The sequence below is a fragment of the Hyperolius riggenbachi genome, chromosome 9 (genome assembly GCF_040937935.1).
Source record: "Hyperolius riggenbachi isolate aHypRig1 chromosome 9, aHypRig1.pri, whole genome shotgun sequence".
Taxonomy (NCBI): domain Eukaryota; kingdom Metazoa; phylum Chordata; class Amphibia; order Anura; family Hyperoliidae; genus Hyperolius; species Hyperolius riggenbachi.
Window position 1 is genome coordinate 34413252 of NC_090654.1, and position 24961 is coordinate 34438212.

At 44.8% G+C, this 24961-nt stretch overlaps 1 protein-coding gene across 1 annotated transcript in view; it reads right to left on the minus strand.

The window, feature by feature from the left end:
• SELENBP1 (selenium binding protein 1) overlaps positions 1-24961 on the minus strand; it is a 48865-nt gene that overhangs the window by 16156 nt on the left and 7748 nt on the right. Inside the window, exons 2-6 of the mRNA XM_068252448.1 lie at positions 12770-12823; positions 10236-10348; positions 8933-9118; positions 7957-8077; positions 5595-5777 (exon numbers count right to left, since the gene is read on the minus strand). Coding sequence (XP_068108549.1) covers positions 5595-5777; positions 7957-8077; positions 8933-9118; positions 10236-10348; positions 12770-12823 — 657 coding nt within the window. The remainder of the gene's footprint in view (positions 1-5594; positions 5778-7956; positions 8078-8932; positions 9119-10235; positions 10349-12769; positions 12824-24961) is intronic.

The following is a 24961-nucleotide window of genomic DNA, read 5'->3' on the forward strand; positions in this document are numbered from 1 at the left end:
TTTTGAAGAAGACATGAGTTAAGCTGCTGTGGCAGCGGAAGATGAGTGTACACTGTGAATCTATGTGGAGAAGCATTATATAAGCCTTATGAATTGCTGAAACGCAGGCTCTGACGTATAAAACCTGTATTGAGGACAGTTTATTTTACTCTGAAAGATTAACAGCGCTCGGTGGAGCAGTTTTAAAGCTTTAATCAGGAACAACTGTTTGAAGGAAGAGAGGGGAATCTCCCATTTTTAATGAATATATGCATGCATGAAGGTAGTTGGTCCTGGGACATTTGACGTATCTAGGTCTAATACTAGAAAGAGGCTAGCTATACAGCTCATAAATGTAGATTCACCTATTATATGAGTTTTAATATAGGTTGCATTGATTTTATATGCATAGGCACACAAGTTTATTTGTATATGTGTTTTTTGGTGTATAGTGACGGATACTATATTTACTTGTTGCTGCCAACTCTGACTATATTTACAAGCGCTACACAATCTTCTAATTAGAATGTGTTGCTAGCCTGGTAGGCTATGGGCACAAACTATCACCAGGTGGATTGAGTTCCGTTCCCTCACTGACAACATGCCTCATGAGCACTAGTGTTCTCCCCAGGCTCTTTTAGCCGGGGTGCTCCACCCGGCTAGATTTGGTGACCACCCGGCTGTCATCGGCTCAGCTCCTCACTCCTCCTATGCTGTAAGCAGAGTTGCCCTGCATTTTTATCTCGCCCCACCCGGCTGCTTTTTCATGCCACCCGGCTACTATTTCATGCCACCCGGCTGGAGAAAAATTCTGGGGAGAACACTGAGCAGGCATGATTTTTGTGGCCTCAGGTGGTACATAGTTTATAAATACTATAATTATTATAAAATGTATTTATTACATTATTATCACAACAGTTCCTCTTTAAATCCTGTAGGTCTAGAGCAGGGGTAGGGAACCTTTTTGGCTGAGAGAGCCATAAACACGACATATTTTAAAATGTAATTCCGTGAGAGCCATACAATAACTAAATACAAGGAAATGTGTGCATTTTATGCAAAACCAACAGTTTAAAGTGCAATAAGTGTCTGAATTCTTTTTAATAACGTTGTTATGCTGTTGCTAATGGTAAGCAACTGCATAACATTATTAAAAAGAATTCAGAGACTTATTGTTTACCTAATGCAGCAATGTTTCACCAGAAATCATAAAGTGGGCAGCATTTCGCCATAAAATAATCATAAAGTGGGGAGCATTTCACCATAAAATAATCGTAAAGTGGGCAGCATTTCGCCATAAAATAATCATAAAGTGGGGAGCATTTCACCATAAAATAATCGTAAAGTGGGCAGCAGTGACCAGAAAATAATCGCAATGTGGGCAGCATTCACCAGAAAATAATGGGAGCGGCAGGTTAGGGTGTGGAGAGGTAGGTCAAGGTGCTGGGTGGGCAGGTGATATTGCTTGTTGGGGGGGGGGGGGGGGGATGGTGAGGTGCTGGGTGGGTAGGTAATATTTCTTGCTGGGGGGGGGGGTAGTGAGGTGCTGGGTTGGCAGTGTGCAGGGTGGGTAGGGGATATTGCTTGGTGGGTGGATGGGGGAAACAGCTGAAGTGCTGGGTGGGTAGGTGATATTGCTTGGAGGGTGGGTGGGGGAAACAGCTGAGGTGCTGGGTTGGTAGGTGATATTGCATGGTGAGTGGGTGGGGGAAAACAGGTGAAGTGCTGGGTAGGTAGGTGATATTGCTCGGAGGGTGGGTGGGGGGAAACAGGTGAAGTGCTGGGTGGGTAGGTGATATTGCTTGGAGGGTGGGTGGGGGAAACAGGTGAGGTGCTGGACAGGCAGCTGATATTGCTTGGTGGGTGGGGGGAAACAGGTGAGGTGCTGGGTGGGTAGATGATCTTGCTTGGTGGGTGGTGGGGTGGAAACAGGTGAGGTGCTGGGTGGGTAGGTGATATTGCTTGGTGGGTAGATGGGGGAAACAGGTGAGGTGCTGGATAGGCAGCTGATATTGCTTGGTGGGTGGATGGGGGAAACAGCTGAGGTGCGGGGTTGGTAGGTGATCTTGCTTGGTGGGTGGTGGGGTGGAAACAGGTGAGGTGCTGGGTGGGTAGACGATATTGCTTGGTGGGTGGTGGGGGAAACAGGTGAGGTGCTGGACAGGCAGCTGATATTGCTTGGTGGGTGGGTGGGTGGGTGGAAACAGGTGAGGTGCTGGGTGGGTAGGTGATATTGCTTGGTGGGTGGTGGGGGGAAACAGGTGAGGTGCTGGGTGGGTAGGTGATATTGCTTGGTGGGTGGTGGTGGGGAAACAGGTGAGGTGCTGGGTAGGTAGGTGATATTGCTTGGTGAGTGGGTGGGGAAACATGTGAGGTGCTGGACAGGCAGCTAATAGCGCTTGGTGGGTGGCTGGGTGGGGGGAAACAGGTGAGGCGCTGGGTGGCAGGCTTAATAATGCTAACACTCACCAGCTTCTAGTCAGCTTCACCGGAGTTCCACAGCGCGGGCTCAGCTGACAATCACTGCCCACAACTCACTCCGGCCTCCAGTCCCTGCATGCCACGTCACCATGGGGGTGGAGCTACAGTACGCTGGCCGCGGCGGGTGGAGGCGGCGCTCAGCACACATGTGAGGGAAGGCGGGAGGTGGATATGTAAATGAAGCCCGGGGGGCAGGAGGAGGCGGCGGCGCACACTGAATTTAAAAGTAAACAAAGTCTCTCTGGCCGCTCCGTCACACGTGATTTAGCGAGCCAGAGAGCCATATGCGGAGTTCAAAAGAGCCATATATGGCTCGCGAGCCATAGGTTCCCGACCCCTGGTCTAGAGAGACACTGTGTACAGCACTTTCCTATTCTCCAGTGAGCCTCAGTCAAAAAATTCCCCAATTAAGTTTAGGTCCACTTTTGGCAGTACCTGCCATTATGCCTTTGAGACAGGAACTCCAGTGAAAATAATGTAATAAAAAAGTGCTTCATTTTTACAATAATTATGTATAAATGATTTAGTCAGTGTTTGCCCATTGTAAAATATTTTAAAACCCCGATTTATATTCTGGCATCACATGGTGACATTTTTACTGTTGGCAGGTGATGTAGCTGCTGGTTGCTGTTTTGACAGGTGGAAACAGCTGTAAACAGCTATTTCCCACAATGCAACAGGGTTCACAGACAGGAAACTGCCAAGAGTACCTACTCAGAATTTTTGTGGGAGGGGTTTCACCACAATATCAGCCATACAGCGCCCCCTGATGGTCTGTTTGTAAAAAGGAATAGATTTCTCATGTAAAAGGGGGTATCAGCTACTGATTGGGATAAAGTTCAAATCTTGGTCGGAGTTTCTCTTTAACCACTTCTAGGCCAGTGCAGTTGAAATCTACACCCGCTTGTGGCTGCACGGCTCTGACAGGACGTAGATTTCAAGGATCGCTGCCGCGCGGTCCCGCCACAACCCACTCACACTGCCATATATGACGGCAGAGCTGTGTGAGCCGGTCAGGAGAGGATTTCATTGGCTCCTGGCCCTGTCATCGCTGTAAGCCAATCCCATTGGTTTACATTGATGGACAGCATCAGGAGCCAATGAAATCGGCTCCTGACCGGTTCACACAGCTCCAGTCATAGCAACGGCAGAGAGAGGGACCTGCGGCGGGGACAGAGCGGTGTGACCGTCGGATCATTGCGGGGATTCGTCGGTAAGCGCAGTTTTACCGTGCCAGCAGTCTCTGGTCCTTAAAGAGGAACGGTCACGAAAATCTTACAGGAATTTTAAAACACATACAAATAAGAAGTACCGTACATTTCTCCCAGAGTAAAATAAGCCATAAATTACTTTTCTCCTATGTTGCTGTCACAGTGTGTAGTAGAGATCTGACATTACCGACAGATTTTGGACTAGTCCATCTTCTCATTGGGGGGGGGGGGGGGAGGAATCTCAGGGCTTTCTTTATTTTTAAAAGCACTTCGTGAATGGCAGTTGCCAAAATAGTGTGTAGCAAGTAGGGAGGCTGGCCAGAATCTTTGCATTAATCATTTTCAGGGAATGTCTTTATAAAGAATATAGGCCATGCTGAGAATCCCCCATTAAGACATGGACTAGCCCAAAAGCTGTCGGTAATGTCAGATTTCTACTACTTACTGTAAGTGACAGCAACATAGGAGAAAAGTAATTTATGGCTCATTTTACTCTATGAGAAATGTACTACTTATTTGTATGAGTTTTAAATTTTAAGATTTTCGCGACATTTCCTCTTTAACCATTTCTGCCTCCTGGATGTGAAGCTCACATCCAGGCGGCTGCTCTGCTTCGGCGCGCTCCCCCGTGCTGTCCCCCGGTAGCCCTGGGAACAGTGAACGGGAACATGGTTCCCGACCACTGATCCGTGTCCCCAGCAGAAAAACCGAAGTGCTCTTACAAGAGGCTTCAGTCTTTCTGCATGTACAATCTTCCGTGTCATCCTTGTGCTTCCGGTTAGCAAGAAGCACGAGGAAAAAACAAAACAAAAAAACAAAAACAAAAAAACAAACACAAATAGTTACCCAAGGGTCTGAACTTTTTAAATATGCATTTGAAGGGGGGTATACTACGAACATTTTTTAAACTATAAGCTTGAAAATAGTGATGACGCGAAATGGAAAAAATGCACCTTTTGTTTCCAAATAAAATATTGGCGCCATACATTGTGATAGGGACAAAATTTTAATGGGGTCATAACCAAGACAAACGTAAAAATAAAATACATAGGTTTTAATTATGGTAGCATGGATTATTTTAAAGCTATAATGGACGAAAACTGAGCAATAATGAATTTTTTCAATTTTTGCTTATTAATCCTGTTAAAATGCATTTATAAGATTTTTTTTTAATCAAAATGTACCACCCAAAGAAAGCCTAATTAGTGGCGGAAAAAACAAGATGTAGATCAATAAAATTGAGATAGGTGGTAGTGATAAAGTTATCAGTGAATGAATGGGAGGTGAAAATTGATCCGATGCATAAGGTGAAAAATCCCAGCGGGCTGAAATGGATAAGGGGGACACACACACACACACACACACACACACACACACACACACACACACACACACACACACACACACACACACACACACACACACACACACACACACACACACACACACACACACACACACACACACACACACACACACACACACACACACACACACACACACACACACACACACACACACACACACACACACACACACACACACTACACACACACACACACACACACACACACACACACACACACACACACACACACACACACACCACTACACACACACACACACACACACACACACACACACACACACACACACACACACACACACACACACACACACACACACACTACTACACACACACACACACACACACACACACACACACACACACACACACACACACACACACACACACACACACACACACACACACACACACACACACACACACACACACACACACACACACACACACACACACACACACACACCACTACACACACACACACACACACAGAACAGCGCAAGTTGTAAGGAGCTCACTGTTCATATAAATGCACCAGCACCCCACCTCTCACTTACCTGCCTTGACATCCTCTATGTTGAACCCTTTATCAAGCACCCGGGGGGCACCCCACTCCGTGCTGACCATGACATTGTGCCTCGGCTGGTACCAGAAGTCATAGCCATATGGTGTGCCGTTGCCTTCCACCTCCCAGTTTCCTTTCACCTCAAACGTCTCTCCGTCCAGCAAGACAAACCCACCTGAGACACAAAGAAACATGAGGCATCAATAAGGAGTCTGAGGGAGAGCTAAAGTAGGTATAGCAAGGTTAGAAACATGCTGTATGATCACTGTGTGAAAATCCAGTGCAGTATGGGAATTCCAAGAACATCTGTCCCATACAGGTACTAGTAACTATAGACTATCTGAAGACCAAATTATGGAAGGAATACACCAGACACAGAAAAGCATCTCATAAGTCATCTTGACTTCTTGACCTTCTCCAATACTTCATAGGAAATGAGTCCAGATCGTCTCATCGTCTCTTCGTGCAGAAGTCCTCAGGCCCATGAAGACAGACCACTCCCACATCGCTGGTCTGGGGCCTCTGTACACACGCCTGAGGCAGTAGTTATCGGCTACCTCAGCCGACTTTAATCAAGGTGTGTGTACTAAAAAAAAGGAAAGAGAGCAAGAGCCCCAATGATGTAGTTTGTTGTAGTAAGGGGAAGGAGATTATCTTAAATAATACTTTCAAAGGGGGGGGGGGGGGGGGCTGGATAATTGGGCCAGATTTATCAAAGCACTACCGACAGTTTTTTTCTTCCAAAACTTTTCTAACCAGCAGAAGAACTGTTCTGCATGATAGTAAGGCGTCCCAAAGTCTCAGACGCTCTTGATAAAATGTTCCCCATTAACCTGTCCCTACTCAGGTTTAAAAAGTAGCTCTCTGTGTTAGAAGTATAATGGAGCTAAACCCCTCCACCAGGGGTGGACAACGATAGAAATTGAGATTGATGATACAGAGGCACCAATTAGAAGGTTTAAAAATCGGACACACTTGGTTTAATTTCGAAACCAGTTCTTTATTCAAAACAGCAATAGTAATAACTCCGCTTCCATCACGTTTTGGGGTTGTACCCGCTTCCTCAGGCAATTGTGTGGAGCATCTGTTTGCCAAAACCATAAAAGCCTGGCGCCTCAGTTGAGTGTGTGTAAGAGGCTTGCGGTTATGTGTCTAACTCTCAAAGCAGTGGGCCAATGCGACCTAGCTGATGTGTACCTAGTACAAGCCCACTCCAGAACAAGGATATGGTCATTGTTCTAAATATCCCGGACAATAATATGACTTCATGCCATTGTTCTAGATATCATGCACTTATGGCTTAATCTTTAGTGTAAAATAAAACATGTTTTTCCATTTACTAGAAATAAGACAAAAATGACAGGACATCCTCACGGGGCCGGATTTACAACTCTTGAACCTGTAGGCACAGGCGTTATGGTGCCCTTGCCACCCCTCAACACAGGCCACACCCCTAAGCAAAAAAATAATCTGAGCGCTAATCCCTGCCTCATATCACCAACTGTCCTTAGAGTCTTACACTCTAATCCTTGTCTCATGTCACTAAGAATGACATAAAACAGGGATTAGACTGTAAGCTCCTGAGGTCAGTGATATGAGGCAGAAATTAAACTGTAAGCTCCTGAGGTTAGTGGTACACACCCATATACAAGTACACACATACTTCCTCTAATCTGCTGGAAACAATTCTGTGATATTAAATTCAAAACTCAGCTGAACTCAGTGTTTTAGCACCTACAAAGGATCAGCACACAACAATAACGGGCAACAATTTTTTTTTCTCTCTTTTTTTATATGCATATCAACGACAATACAGTATTTCACACACCATTAGTGCTCCGGTCCATTCCTCTCATTCCGATTGAGCATGCAGGCAGCGGAACTTACTTCCCCGGCAGTGGCTGTGGTCTGCACTATGCCAGCATGTGAGGGTCCTGGCTTGATGACCTCATCAAACCACGCCCCTTAAAGACACAAAACAGAAGGACAGCGCTGGTATAGGAGCAGACCACAGCTGCTGCCAGCATGGGCGGGGAAAGGAGTCCATCGGAGCATTGCACAGCATGAGGACAATTGCAATGGAAGGAGTGAAGCGTAGCAGTAATGTAACTCACTAGGGGGACTTTCATGGAAGGAGGCTGCCTCTCCTACTTAATGCGCCTGTAGGCACGAGCCTACAGTGCCTTCGGCCCTGCATACTCAAACAAAAATGGGTGCTGAAAGGTTCTTCCTTACAACACATTGGAGCCTTTATATGCTGAATTTGTTCCCCATCATGATCCATTTTTACTAGCAAAAAAAAAAAAAAAAAAAAAAAAAAAATATGATGAAGTACAGTGAAAAACACAAGTCACCTTTGCCGTTTCCAGAGGGGTCCCCCAGCGCACTAATCATGATCTCCCCGCAGCCCAGACAGTGAGAGGTGTGCAGGTTCCTCAGACCGCATTTCTTCTGCACCTCCTCCGGCTCCACCACCTGAGACAGAAGAGATACTAGTTGCCTGGCTGTCACGTTCCTTCCACACTTAGTATTATATACGAGCCACACATCTGGAACACATATGCATCAGGTGAAGGCAGAACACCTGATCTGCACACCTGTTCTGGAACATTGATTCAGAAAGGATCGGAAGAGGTCAGCAATAGTGATCATAATCAGCTAATTAAGATTACAAAATGTTTTTGCAATTATGGTTTATAAATTCAGTTGATTGTTTAATCATTCATAATTTTGCATAATTTTGTGCCAACTTTAGCGGTGAACAGCCCCTATACATGCTATTGTCACTAAAATTGCTACGTATATATGTGAGAATAGTGGTGGGTAGACGTTAAAAAAATATATATACATATAACATTTTGGTTTCAAAAAGACCTTGTAGTTTGAGAAAATAAAAATAATAAAAAAAAAAAAGCAAAGAAAATATATATGTTTTTTAAAAAATTACAGTTTAAAAGTCATTTTCCTTGTCTTGAGAAAATGGATTTAAAAAACGCCAAGGTCATTTTGAAAAATATAGTGTTGCCTTGTTGCCACTATGCGCCTTAACATATGTAGAAATTATGGTGGCAATAGCTTGTATGGGGACTTTGCTATTAACCACAAAAGTCAGCACAAAATTATGCGAAAATTACAAATGATTACAATTACAGATGAAAATTAAATACAATTTTTCTCAAAATTTTGCACCGCAATTACAAATTCTTGATGCAAAATTTGTTCTGATCACTAGTCAGCAATGAGGACCTCCAGATTTCTCAGTCCAGTAATAGCACTGTATGGTGGGAGTAGTTTTGTTAGGGAATGTCTTTGGCATAAACCAATGCTTACTTTGTGTATGCGAGGAGCCTTGCGGTCGGTGCCCACATCCACCACATAGACCCGGGATGAGATGAGGCAGGGCAGAATCAGCTTGTTCCTGACTTTGGTGACATCTCCAAAGCAACTGCTGCAGGTGTTCCAGCCCGAATGGTGAAGCTCATCATTCAGGTTAGGCATTGGCAGTCGGTGGATTACCTGGAATCAGGCAGGGTGGAGAGAGAGTGTTACATTAAGACATGTCCACAGAGTCCAATTCTGTAGCAGTTTCTTGCAGAACTCACCTGGGCTTAGCCAGGACTTTGCATAAACATAATCAGATTTGGAAGAGCATCAAGCATCCAATGCAAAGTTTCAATTCTGCCCCAGGGAGTTACTGCTCATAGCCAGGAGGCTAGCGATGTGACTGTACAGCCTTCACACCCACTCTCGCTCAAGGGATCAAGTCTCGATCCCAACCAAGCATTAATCCTCGTAGGGGTGTACAAGACTCAAGAACCAACTCACTCGCAACCTTGCAGCACTCTATACTTTCTCTGCTCCTCCTTCCCAATCACCTCCTAACAGCCAAGACTTCTCATGCAACTCATCCCTTCTGTGGAATTCCCTTATTCAATGCAATGTTCACTCTCCAGCTATTGATACCATCTAACTAATAATCTGAACTAGTTTTCGGCTTCAGACTTTTGGAAGTAACAAAACAAAAAAAGAGCCGATACAATGTAGAATTTTGGTTTGTGCACAGATAGACACGGGACAATAAATTATACTCACAAACGCGGGCCACTGTCAATTGCCACACTGTTGCGCAGGTTGAGGGAACAAACCCAACCCCACCAGGGTATAAAAGTAGATATCTGAAAATATTGGAAGAAAAAGCACCTCCACAAAAAGGTTGATGTAGATACTGGCAAACAGCTGCACCAATATACCACAAGATAATTAGGGAGGTAGTAGTAGCCATACCCCCTTTAAAAAGAAACTACTCCAAAAAGGAAGGTAATACAATTTGTTTGTTTTTTAAATTCAAACATTTAAAAATTCTACCTAGCAACGCGTTTCTTGGGTTATATGCGCTACATCTGCCCAAAATTGAGAGTCGATCCCACAGGAGGAATACCAGTCTGCCCGATGCCTCAGTCGTTTCTGCTTCCTTCTCCACATGCTGACGAGATGCTCAATGCCTTTTCAGCTACAATTTACTACGACTTGCCTAGTGTTTTGATTCCCACCCTCCTCCCTTCCAACAGATCTAGATAGTGAGCTCATAAGAACAAGACCTACACCCAGTTTCTATTCACTGCTGTTACTGTACCTGGGAATATTGTGGAGATTTGGGGTCCACATCCACAGTGGCCAGATAGTCCGGTTTGTTGATGCCAGTATTGCGGTAGATACATGGAACATAGATGAGTTCCTCATGTGGACCTACATAGAGTAGAATGGCACAATCCTACATTACAACAATGCAGAGTCACATGGACAAGGGTCACTTTGTACGAGACCAAAATGTATCTTGAGGAGGAATGAGGGCACCAAAATTAAGTATTTATGGAAATCCTAAAAAACAAAAACACTAAAAGGGTTAAGCCTCAGTGGTCACTGTAATGGGGAGCTACCTAGGAAGAGCTCCTGCAGTTTATCACAGCTACTGATAAGAATTAGACAGTTTGATCTAGCTAAACAAACAGAAGTGGATTTATCCAGCAACTATATGTAGATTAAACATTTTTCATTGTGTGCTGTGCAAGAGTTTGGGTCCCTTTTAAAGGGAACCTGAGACAAGAAGCGTCTCAGGTTCTACTTACCTGGGGCTTCCTTAAACCCCTTTAAGGCTGCTCATCCCTCACCATCTCCCTGAGTGGATCCAGTCCTCCGTAATTTGGCCCGAAAGCCTGGCCGAGTTGCGCTTCATCACGCATGCGTGGTCCGGCCAGGTGCTCCTCCAACCCTGGGAGCGAGATGGGGAGTGCACCTGGCCGGGCATGCGCGACAAATTGCAACTCGGGCCAGGCTTTCGGCTGAATTACAGGGGACCGGATCCACCCAAGGAGACTGCCAGGTACGAACGGGCTCAATGAAGCCCCAGGTGAGTAATGGAGCCTGAGATACTTCTCATCTCCACCCCTTCCCCCCCCCCCCCCATGTACAGACGTAACTTTTCTGCCCAACTATCATCCAAACTTGGTCTATTGGAAGATACTTGGGCATGTGAACGTGTGACAGATGACTAGACGAGCGACTGCTAACTGGAGGTTTGCCCGATCCAACAGGCGGATCAACCCACATGACTTTTGGGCTGATAGCAGATGACCGCGTGTGTACAAGTCGTTTCAATGACTTGTATTTGTTTAGAACGCAGCCATATTATGCAGTCCGTTGTTCCACTTGTGCGTGCAGTATGCAAATGAGTTGGTTGTTTAAAGAATACCCGAGGTGACATGATGAAATAGACATGGGTATGTACAGTGCCTGGCACACAAATAACTATGCAATGTTCCTTTTTTTTCTCTGACTGAAAGAGTTAATCAGGTATGTAAGTGGCAGTTCCTGTTTGAGTCAGGACAGGGTCAAACTACAGTGTGAACCTCACTGATAAGAAATTGCAACTATAAAACACTTTCCTAGCAGAAAATTGCTTCTGAGAGCAGGAAAGAGATAAAAAGGTTCAATAGTTCATAGATTTTAGCTCTTGTATACTTCAATGAATGTGTAATTGATGGAAAAAAACCAAAACACACCACACTTAGTAAAAACAGTAGATTTAAATATAAAATAAAACTGTGCAATATCTTAAAATGTCATTTTTAGGAGAAGGAGGATATATACAATTATTTAATTCATTTGTTTATTTTCACTTCAGGTGTCCTTTAATCGGTTGGTGTGCGGAACATACAAGTCATGCAATCAGCCACTTCATTGTGCAGGTTGTTGGGTTGGTCATGTGGAAAAGTTGCACATGTGTACAAGCCTTTAAAACAGACCACAGACAATACAATCTGCAAGAACTATTGGATGGGTTCAGGATAAGTAGAAGACAAAAACAAACAAACCACATATTGTCATGGTGAAACGGATTAGAACAAGAGATTTCAAATTGTGTGTGGACAGTTTTGTTATCTGCTGAGCTATGATGGAAAGTCCATAGACCTCTGATTACTGTCCTGAAAACTTTTGCTTCTTTATTCTTATTATATCTGCATGGAGTTGTCCACTCAGTTTTTAGCAATACTAACTAAAGCAGGGCCAGATTTCTGGAAAGGCCGCAAAGGCCTGGGCCTTGGGCAGCTGCAGCTTGAGGGGGGGGGGGGGGGGGGGGGAGGGGGACTAGACCTGAAAGAGGGGCAGCTGAACATTGAAGAGAGAGGCAAAGTGATTAAACAGGCTGCAAATGGGGTACAACACATCGAAGAGGTCTGCTACTGCCTTGGAAAAAAATAAATTTGTACATAAAAATGAATAAAAAGAGAAGAAGGGTTGCTGGAAGAGAGGGCTGCACATGGAATGGGGAAGGGGCTGCTGCACATATAAAAGGGGAGCAACAAGAAAATTGGCCTAGGGGGAACTCAAAGTATAAATCCAGCCTTGATGACAATTTACAAAATAAATCTAGCTTATATGTAGTCTACCCTGAGAGGGATCATCCACCAGGCAACCTAGACAGGTGCTTGGGTCCTAGTGGGTGTCAAGGGGACAAACTGCCACCTTCTCTGTCCACTTCAGTGTACCAAAAAGGGTCACAAGGGGGCCCCATCTATTGCCTTGCTTAGGGCCCCATTCTATCTTAATCCATCTCCGAGTCTATCCTATGCACCACCAAAAGGCACTCATCAGCGGTGACAGGCCTACCTTTCATGGCATCCAGAGGGGACTTGTATCCAGGACCGCATGATCCACACTTGGCTAAAACAACAAAGCAGTACACATTAGACAGAGGCCAGAAGAAGGTCACTGAGGAGTCTTATAGTCATATGCTAATAATAATAATAATAGTAATTAATATACAATCAGTATAGCGCTGACTTATCCCACAGTCTTCTACAGAGATCCCTGATCCATCAGCAGTATCTGCCTCAGAGGAGCTTACACTCTAATGTCCCCTCCACAGGTTACAGGTACACAGCATTAGATTTCTCACCCCCCCCCCCCAAAAAAAGTGCTTATCTTTGTCAAGTATTTGAGGGGTTAAATCTGATCTCTGAAGCAGCCATATCAGTGTGATGTAAAATCTGGTTCACTCAGCTCCGACAAAATAATTAGCTTTGAGCTGATCAGCACTCTGGTGTTTTCAGGATTGTTTGCACAGGCAGATAACTGGGCTATTAATGGTTATACTAATAATTTTATGTTTAGCTGTTATATACTTTTTATCAAAGTAACTGTTTGTTGCAAGATTTTATAAATTGAAAAGTTACACTTTCAAGTTGGATTTTACTCCCCAAAACAAAAATTTCAGTAACTACTCTTAAATAAAAGAACATTTAAAAGTATTCCCTTTGTATAGAAACCTCCATTTTCAGAGATCCTTGCTCATCTCTTGCTATTAAAAGGCGAATGTAATCATTGCCAGCTAAAACTATAAGAGGAATGCAAAGCTCACAAACTTGGTCATTGAGTAATTGTATGTTAGGGTTGGAAAAAGTAGGAGCAGCCAACACCAGCCAAATAAAAAAAAAAAAAAAAAAAAGGGCAACGCCAGGCCATCAGCCCTCTATCTAGCGTATATGCAGGGGCGTAGCAATAGGGGGTGCAGAGGTTGCGACCGCATCGGGGCCCTTGGGCCAGAGGGGCCCCGGAGGACCCTCCCTCAACCACAGTATTAGCTCTCTATTGGTCCTGTGCTCATAATAATCACTTCTATAGATACTTTGAATAGTGGTAATCATTAACAAGCTATTTCCCATCCCCTTCTTGCACCTCTGACACTAATTGCCATTGGCAGGTTTTGGTGCGCCGTATTAATTGTTATGTATAGAGTGCTTGGGGGGCCCCATTGTAAAACTTGCATCGGGGCCCACAGCTCCTTAGCTACGCCACTGCGTATATGTGTATGTGAGTAATACAGATAAGCCACCTCCTTACTTTTTTAGTTACAAGATTATTCGTTTTTGGAGTATAATTTCACACAAAAAAAAAAAAATTAAAAAAAAAAAAAAATTAGATAAAATTATATTTATACAGCTCTAAGTTACTGATCTATTCACACTACTAGTATCTCCACCAGAAGAGTTTACACCCCAATTTCCTCACCACAGTCACAGCTATCATTCATAAGGCATTCCTGCATGCGGAAATGCTGAACACAGCAGACTTTACCGAGCACATAGCAAAATGTGTATTCATAAAGGCAGTTTCCGCATGAAACGCTGACATTCCCGAGCAGAGCGATAGATTACCGCCTTGTGCGGTGATTATCTTAAATGTAACAAAATGTCAATTCATAAAGATTAACGCAAGCGGTATGCGGACGGGGGAAGACCGCTCCCTTGGAAGTAGCGATAAGCATGCGCAATACATTTAAGTGAATGGAGACAGACCTCCCAAGCAGCAGCAGAGAGCAGCGCTTCTCTGTTTCCGCAAGGCTCCCGACAGCCTTTTTCGGGAAATCACCACACTTGTATCACAACTGGCAACATTTTTATGAATGACCACCCAGAAGTCTAAAATACCAAAAACGGTATTTTCCCGCACGGATTTTTGTTACCGATGATAGGATAGCCCCCGTTATTATACATCTATAAAGCTTGATCATACTCCATGGCATTGCAGAGAGCACAAAAATACGGTCATGTCAATCTCAGACACAGACAGTAATAAACTGGTTGGCAGCAGTTGACTGCTTGTGATAAGATTACCGAGTGAGTGTGCACAGCTCATCCAGAAACACACAGGCCTGACTGTGTCTCCGTATCTGGCATTTGTCACACTTCTGTGCCAGGACTGATTTCCACTGCTGGGCAGCTCACACATGTTTACCACAGAAGGCAGCAGCAGCCAAGAGACATTCTTAAATATTGCTATTATGTAAGGACATAAAGGAAGGGCCATTTGTCATGCAGTTCACACACCAGCCCATGGTCCACTTCACTGAAGACAGGCATTACATCCAGGAGCTTTGCCTGCCAAAGTGCTAACATCTGAAAGCCAGAATAGACATCTGTCACCCAGGTTCTTATTTAATAAACCTTTTCTGCCAGGAGATAATTTTTCAACTCTTTTCAGCACTTTGCAATTAAAAAAAAAGGTACCAAAAAAGTAGGTGAAAGAGTACTGAGTATTTTGTTGGTGGTGAAAATGGCATTCTAGTGACAAGGTTTGAAAAGATTACCTAGGAGAAAACGTGAATTGTATAAAGGCCATGACGTGTGAACCCAGGAGGCACATAGGTTGTACTTTAGAGTGGTCTAAAACAGTGTTTCTCAACATGTTATTTGTATGTACCCTTTTCAAAACCCTGTACTCACCAAGTACCCCCTAGCATAGTAAACATTATCACAAGTACCCCTTGACAAATATATATTTAATCATAGTACATGATAATTGTTTCTAACCATTTCCAAGCATTTACTATTGCTTTTAATTAGCAAGAACACTAATTTGGTGTTTTTTTAAATAAGATTTATCATTTTCTAAATCTCTAAATGTGTTTTTCTTGGTCAAGTATATCAAGCCTAAGTACCCCCTGGACCCATCAGAAGTACCCCCTGGGGTACGCGTACCACACGTTGAGAACCTAGGGTCTAAAACGTGTCACAGTCAATTCATGATAGTATAGTACCCCGTATTCCAGTATTAAAGAGAGTCTGAAGCGAGAATAAATCTCGCTTCAGACCTCAGATAGCAGGGGCATGTGTGCCCCTGCTAAACCGCCGCTATCGCGCCGCTAAACGGGGGTCCCTTCACCCCCAAATCCCCTCGGTGCAGCGGGGAAGTGCTTCCTGGTTGGGGCAGGGCTAACTGCCGCAGCCCTGCCCCACGCTCGTCTGTCAGCGCGTATCTCCGCCTCTCCCCCGCCCCTCTCAGTCTTCCTTCACTGAGAGGGGCGGGGGAGAGGCGGCGATGCGCCGCTGATAGACGCGACTGGAGGCAGGGCTGCAGCCGTTAGCCCTGCCTCCAGGAGCGACCAAGTCTGCAACTAAGTGTTGCAGTGGGGGGTTTGGGTGTGAAGGGACCCCCGTTTAGCGGCGCGATAGCGGCGGTTTAGCAGGGGCACACATGCCCCTGCTAACTATGAGCTCTGAAGCGAGATTTATTCCCGCTTCAGAGTCTCTTTAAGGGCCCGTTTCCACAAGGGTGCAGCATCCATTTCCAAATCAGACATTCACATCGGATTTTCTCTACTCTTGCCATGCACGGCTATGGAATTCAAATGCAAAAAAACAAACAAAAAAAAAAACCCAGCAGGCACTTCTCCACATGCGATTCAGAAGCAGCGCATCTATGGCTGTGATTTCCCATCCTAATTTGCATGTGGGAAACAGAGGAAATTGGCCCCAAGCCTTGTACACACGGCAGTGATGGTGTAATGTCTGATTGCGCTGCCCGGAAGCTCCCTTCCACACTGATTAGCACGCATGCTCAGTGTGAAGTTAATTATGCTGCTGATGGTAATATAATAAATATCTCCGCTTCCACACTCCTACACTCACCAAATTTTCAGGGTAGGGAGAGGATCCCCCGAACGACCTCTATGCCAAATTGCAGCCCCCGAGCCCCGCTGGTTCAGGAGATCGATTAGAGAAACCTATTTTCGGAACCAGTGGGTCTCGGGGGCTGCAATTTGGCATAGAGGTAGTCCGGGGGTTCCCCTCCCTACCCTGAAAATTTGGGGATTGTAGGATGTGAAGAAGCAGAGATATTTAGTATTTTACCATGAGCAGCATAATTAAATAGGAACTGTGGCCGCACAGTCTCCTACTGCGCATGCGGGGCAGCGCAAGTCCACAGGCAGCGTAATCAGACACAACAACGGCACTTTAAACCTGGCAGGCAGCCACATCTGTCAATAATGTAGCATGGTGGCATCCTCCATATTCCTCTCACTTCAAGTTCCATTTAACCTCTTAAGACCACAGGCCGTCTAACAGTCTCCTAGCAGCGATCGCCACTGGGAGACTTATGATGGAGTGGAGCACCGTCATTCAGGCGGGGTTGCGCGCGCATCGTCGCAGCCGCCGCGCTGGGGGAGCCGCTGCGTTAACGCCAATGGGCGTGACGCGGTCATTAGGCAGTTGAACTGCTATATCTCCCAACTTTCTGAGATAAGAAAGGAGGGACACGTTAAGACATGCCCCTGCCAAACACGTCCTACCTAGTCATGCATACCACAAAGAATCCATAAGCAAAATGTGGTTTTATAATTCATACCACACTGGTCCATTCTTTCTTTCATTAGGTTTCCTTAATATTAACACTTGGAAAGAAGAAATGCATTAATTTAAAAGAATGGGAGTAACGTTTACAGTCAAACACATTAAGTAAAAAATACAAATAGTCACATAGCGCAGCTTAATGTGAGGGAGCACTCGTTAAAAAGAAGGGGAGGCTGCTGTGCTCTGCTTACATAGCAGCGTGCGTTGCCATGTAAGGATCATGCCTTCCTTAGTTACACGCGTTACTTACATAGTAACTTTAAATGTGGGTGGTGCACTGTGATACTTCACTAGTGGCCGCTACTATGTTAATTAAGCTTTAGCAGCGCAGCTTAATGTATCAAGCCCTTAGATCTGTACATCACTCCTTAACCTCCTTGGCGGTAACCCCGCCGGAGGGTTCCGCTCAGGCCCTGCTGGGCCGATTTGTTTAATTTTTTTTTTGCTGGACGCAGCTAGCACTTTGCTAGCTGCGCCAGCACACTGATCGCCGCCGCCCTGCGCACGATCGCCGCTATCAGTCGCGCCGCACGCCCCCCCCCCCAGACCCCATGCGCTGCCTGGCCAATCAGTGCCAGGCAGCGCCGAGGGGTGACCCGGGACTCCCAATGACGTCCCGACGTCAGTGACGTCATCCCGCCCCGTCGCCATGGCGACGGGGGAAGCCCTCCAGGAAATCCCGTTCTTTGAACGGGATTTCCTGATCGGAGATCGCCGAAGGCGATCGAAGAGGGCGGGGGGATGCCGCTGAGCAGCGGCTATCATGTAGCGAGCCCTGGGCTCGCTACATGATATAGGAAAAAAAATTTTATTTTTTTTTTAAAACTGCTGCGCTCCCTCCTGGCAGATTTTTTTATACCGCCAGGAGGGTTAAAGAGGGACAAATAAGGAAGGAAGAGGGACAAAGTGATTTGGTTCCCAAAAAGAGGGACTGACTCCCCAAAAGAGGGACAGTTGGGAGCGATTCTTATACAGTGCCATTATCTTCATGGCACTGTACAGTCAGATAATACATGCAATGCATACATACCGCTCTTTCCTCAGATGTAATAATTAAGATATAATAACCACCACCACACCCCACATGTGAATAGAGCTCAGCCAGAAATAAGAAATCGCTGCAGGGTATCTATACACATACAGATAGATTAACAAAGCTCAGGCATATAGGTTACAGGACAGTAAAAGCTGATTCACGTTTCCCCTCCTAGGCCACACTTTATTCTCAGTGCCAAGTCCTTGCATAATATCCCCCATGATACAGCACAGAAAACAAGAACCTCCAGTCACACCAAGATAACTTTATAATGCTCTCTGAAGTCAAAAACAAACATGAAAGCTACTCACAAAGGTTGTGGCATGGTTATGGTGCTGTTTTAGAGCAAAGAACAGTATACTTTTATTGCATTTATCATGACTACAGAGCTAGGAACGATGAGCAGTAGCATGCAAAGTTAACTTTATAATGCAATCGGAACACAAAAACATAAAAACTACTCAAAAGGTTACAGCAGCTGATGCACGAGCGACTGGAAAAAGTCTATGTTATAACCCTTGTGAGCGTTAACTTTGCAGAACTGGAGATAGTTTGTTGTTCGACTTAGCAACCCTAAAGAGACCTTCAAAAGAAGTGTTAGATATTCAACTATGGAGAGGGAAGGCTATGGATCACACAGAGCCTTCCCAGTCCCCAGTTAAGATCTGCCACCTTTAGGAGTCCTCTAAAGCACTTATGTCCGAGCACCTCTGAAGATGGGCGCATCCATACTGCACATGTGCGAGTCCACACTGGCATGTGTGCAGTACGGATCCGCTAGTCTTTGGACTTTTCATAAACATTTGGCCATGCTCCTACTGCCAGGAAAAATATTCTCTAAAGGTGGCCATACACTTATAGATTTGCAGCAGATTCAACCATCAGATAGATTTCTGTCAGATGCCTGTCAAGTCGAATCTGACAGGAATCTGATGTGTGCCACACGCTAGGAACAGATTTCCAGTAGATTTCAGAATGAAATTGAAATTATTGGACCAGTGTATGGGCCCCTTTACACAGTGTTCCCCAACCCTGTCCTTAGGGCCCACCAACAGTGCAGATTTTGTGTAAATCCAGGAGGTAGATAATCAGCTCTGCTGAGACACTAATTACCTCACCTGTGCATCTTAGTGGTTTCCTGCAAAACATGCACTGTTGGTGGCAGAGCCGGCTTTACCATAAGGCACTGTAAGCTTGTGCCTACAGGCGCCTGATGGAAAGGCGACTCACTCCCTTCCTCGATTGTCTGCCTCCTTCCTTCCATATGAAGAGTCCTGCCCATCTCTTGGCATTCCACCGATTAGATCTCCCTTTAGTTAGGGACACTGCTAGCTACTTAATATTGAGAGAAGGATCCTCTGGCTACCTAATGCTAAAGGACACCTATAGCCACCTATAATGGGCAAGGGAAGTAGTGACAGCTGGGCCAGCCAGCACACTTGCGGTACAGTTCGGTGGGGTTTATAGGTTCATGGAGGGCAAAGTCTAGGGTGCCAGGACATCTGTGCCTATAGGCTCTTGTGATGTAAATCTGGGCCTGGTTGGTGGGCCTTGAGGCTGGGAAGCTCTGCTCTAACATGTCTGATTAGGTGCAGAATGTTGTGCTCCGTGAGGGGGTCAGCAGCAAAATCTCCACTCCTGGAGCTAGCCAATGTTCCTTCTTTCCAGGGATTCCATATCGAGGACCTGGCAAACCTTCTGAGACTTCCTATGGAGACAGCCTTGCATCGATTTCCTGTGGAAATCTGTCAGATCGTCCTAATGGCTTCCAATATAGAGACCCGGTGGTTCCCCTTTCCTCCTATATAGAAAACTGGCATTTCCCCTTTCTAGTCTAGTGGCTTCCGATAGAGACCTGGTGGCTCCTCATTCCTATATAGAGACCTGGGGTCTCCACTTTCTAGTATCTTCCTATACAGAGATATGGTGGCTACTCCTTCCTTTTAGTGGCTTCCTATATAGGGACCTAATTAATCCTCAGAATTTTCTTAGATAGAGACCTGGCTGAGCTTCGTTCCTTCTAGTGCCTTCCCATATAGAGACCTGGTGGATCCTATCCTCTTCCAGTAGAGAGGTCATTGTTCTTCCTCTCAGTGACTTCCTATACAGATCTGGCAGATACTCCATCCTTTCAGTGGTTCACCCTCAAGTCCTGAGGGATCTTACATCATTCAGGTTTCTGACCTGAAGAATATTCCACCCCTAAAGGAGGAGTTTTTCTTCAAGGGAAAATACAGACTTGAATGATCTCTCTTTGTTCCAGTAATCCCCTACAGAGAGTTGAATATTTCTTTCTTCCAGTGACTCCCTACAGGAACTTTTTGAATCCTCCTTCCTTCAGTGTATTCCAGTGACTCACACAGACGACAAAAACTTGAAGACCAGCTCTCCAATGACTGAAGGAAAAATAAACCTCAACACATCCTATTGAGGCCCTATTCATACACATTCAGTAGATGATGCAGAGTTATGGACCTCCAAGCCTGTGTATGCTTGCTGTATTGTAGATAAGCCATAAATGTCTAAAAGCCTCTGCATCATACACTGCCAGACCTTATCTGTGTAGAGAAACTCAAGTATTAGCTGATAGCAAATACATATTTTTTATATTAAACCAAATAGGCTGCACAATGTCTGTATGCAAAGATCCCAGAGTGTGTCTGGCAAATAAAATGGGTAGTTGGCGCAGTCCAAGGTGTCCTGCTCTGGGAACCACATATCTGTGGTGGACTGAAGTATCTGTAATAGACTCGCCCTCCAATCGCACCTGCAATGATCGCCGCACTTCTGGGTCTCGGCAGCCACCCAGCTCACGATGACGCGCTCGCTGAGAATCAGCGTGCACGTGACGATACTGGTGAGGGGCGCAGAGTCCTCTTCGGCCGCAATACTCCCGGCGGCAGCAGAGATGGGGCCATATGCAATTCACTTTTTCACCTGACTTTTCTCCTAGGAGATAATTTTTCATCTTCAATTTCGAATATGTTTTCAGCAATTTGCAAAGGAAAAAAGTACCAAAAAGTAGGAGAAAAAGGTACTATAAAAATTATATTATTATTATTGCCTATCATCATCACTACCGGCAGACAGCACCACCAACTGCCATTATCTATAAACACACCCACACACAGTGAGCTACTGCTTGGCCACAGTGGATTTCTGGTAGGAAAGGGGGCATCAGCTACTGAATGGGATGAAGTTCAATCCTGGGTTAAGGGGCCCATACACTGGTCGATTTCAGCCATCGATCGATTCTATGGAATTGGAAATAAATTGTCAATTTGCGGTTGATTTTTTTTTTTTTTTTTTTTATTTGATCTGACAGGATGGAAAATCTAGGTCAATCCCTGCTGGCAGCAGATTGATGGCCCATACACTGGTCGATTTCAGCCATCGATCGATTCTATAGAATCGATCAGAAATCGATTCTTTCAAATCAGCAAATTGATCGATTTGCGATAGATCAAATCGATAGAAATTGAACGAAATCTGACAGGATGGAAAATCTAGGTCGATCTGCTGCTGGCAGTAGATCAATGGCCCATAGAGTTGCATTGGATCTAGTAGTGCAATAATGCATTTAGTTTGATTTCCAATAGATTTCATTCTGAAATCTATTGGAAATCTGTTCCTAGTGTGTGGCACATATCAGATAGATTCGACTTGACAGGCATCTGACAAATCTGATGGTCGAATCTGCTGCAAATCTGTAAGTGTATGGCCACCTTTAAACTTCCTCTTAAATAAGAAAAAAAATGTGTGTGGTATTTACGGCAAACGGAGTACTTAGACATATGTCCCTTCCTTGGAGTACTTAAGGTGGCCATACACTGGTCGACTTGCCATCAGATTCGACCAACAGATAGATCCCTCTCTGATCGAATCTGATCAGAGAGGGATCGTATGGCTGCCTTTACTGCAAACAGATTGTGAACCGATTTCAGCCTGAAACCGATCACAATCTGTTGTGGTGGTGCTGCTGCCGCCGCTCCCCCCGCCGCATACATTACCTGCTCCGCCGGCGCGACTCCAGTCCCCCGATCACCGCTGCTCTGTCTGCGCTCTGGTCTCCAGGTCCGGCATGCCTCACTTCTTCTAGCCCGGCAGGAAGTTTAAACAGAGGGCGCTCTACTGTTTAAACTTCCTGCCGGGCTAGAAGAAGTGAGGCATGCTGGACCTGGAGACCAAAGCGCAGACAGAGCAGCGGTGATCGGGGGACTGGAGTCGCGCCGGCGGAGCAGGTAATGTATGCGGGCTCTATTGCGTCGGTCACTCGAACGCCGCTAGCGACGCGCTTCCTACCCGCGGGCGATCGACGGTAATTTTCCGCACGGAGCGATCGGACGAAATGGATCGAAATTCGGCGTGCTGCGGGAACGATTGGCAGCAGATTCGATCCCAGTGATCGAATCTGCTGTCGAAGCGGCGGCAAATCGGGCCAGTGTATGGCCAGCTTTAGAGGAACTGTAGTGAAGACAATTTTTTTTTTTTTTTTTTTTTTTTTACAATATTCATTTATAGATTATCTAGTCAGTGTTTGGCCATTATAAAACCTTTCCTCAACCTGATTTACATTCTGAAATGTATCGCTGGTGAGGACATCTTTAGTTCTGCCAAGTGATCTGTACAGAATGTTCATTACTGAGATCTCTATGCACAGAGGGAGATATTACTTGCTTGACAGTTGGGAAAAAAAACCCTGTTATTTCCCACAATGCAACAAGGTTCACAGACATGAAACTGTCAGGACCATGGTCATGACATCACACTGTGGGAGGAGTTTCACCACAATATCAGCCACACAGACATCCCTGATGATTTTATTCGAGAAAAGGTAGAGATTTCTAGTGGGAAAGGGGGTATCAGCTACTAATTGGGAATGGGATGAAGATTATCCTCTTTAAGAGGAGGAACCCCACAAACAACATGGGAAACTTGGCGAGCGCAGTCTCTCATGAAGGTTTAATGTTGTAATGTAGAGTAACACAGACAGAGCACTGCTGCTAATGTAAATATTATCCGAGGAATGTCCACAGTTCAGAGCCTGAAGACTCCCTGCAGACCACGATTCCCCGATGAAAGGATAGGGATAGCAAACAGCACTGTGATAATGGGTGGTACTAGGATCGCTCTTCCCATGGATGGAGCAGTCTCTGCTGAAAAATGCAGAGTCATGAGAAGTTTTATGGCAGAAATAAAGTTTTACGCCATTGAAGGGAGATGTAGGCCTGTATAATCATATTTATTATAGCACTGAAGGGCCAGGAATGCGGGGGGAGCAGAGGGGAAGGGGTACGTGCAGATGTGCAGGCGCTTCCAATCCCACCATGAGAACATCTGGCTATTCTCTGACCATCGTCACAAAATGACCATCGCTGCTGCTGTCTGAATGAAAATTGTAACCATGTATTCTTTCTGGGATCAGTTAAAAATGGTGCCGCATTAATTTGCATTATAAAACTATATTTATCGTTTTATGAGTTAAAAAATGGCGCTGCACTAAAAACGATATTTATCGTTTTATGACTTCCATAAAACTATAAATATCGTTTTGAAATGTAAGTCATAAAATGATAAATATCGTTTTGAAGTGTGTGTGTGTGTGTGTATATATGTGTGTGTGTATATGTGTGTGTGTATACACACAGTCACACACATATATATATATAGATATATAGAGATATAGAGAGAGATAGAGAGAGATAGAGAGAGATAGAGAGAGATAGAGAGAGATAGAGAGAGATAGAGAGAGATAGAGAGAGATAGAGAGAGATAGAGAGAGATAGAGAGAGATAGAGAGAGATAGAGAGAGATAGAGAGAGATAGAGAGAGATAGAGAGAGATAGAGAGAGATAGAGAGAGAGAGAGATAGAGAGAGATAGAGAGAGATAGAGAGAGAGAGATAGAGAGAGATAGAGATAGAGAGAGATAGAGATAGAGAGAGAGAGAGATAGAGATAGAGAGAGATAGAGAGAGATAGAGAGAGATAGAGATAGAGATAGAGAGAGATAGAGATAGAGATAGAGATAGAGATAGAGATAGAGATAGAGATAGAGATAGAGATAGAGATAGAGATAGAGATAGAGAGAGAGATAGAGATAGAGAGAGAGATAGAGAGAGAGATAGAGAGATAGAGAGATAGAGAGATAGAGAGATAGAGAGATAGAGAGATAGAGAGATAGAGAGATAGAGAGATAGATATACATACACACACACACACACACACACACACACACACACACACACACACACACACACACACACACACACACACACACACACACACACACACACACACACACACACACACACACACACACACACACACACACACACACACACACACACACACACACACACAGGAAAGGAACTGAAAAAACTCAAAAACGAAAAATATCGTTTTTCATAAAAACGATAAATACCGTTTTCGTAAAAACGATAAATATCGTTTTTTTTAAAAATATCGTGCGTAACCAGGCGCCATTATTTGGCTGGCGCCATTTTTAACTGGATGCATAGTTTCTACTCAACCCATGGCATTTATATAGGAACACCAAGGGATTTTGTTTGGAAGAATGATAATTAGTACTGTAATTTATGAATTTAGTCAGTGTTTGCACATTGTAGAATTTT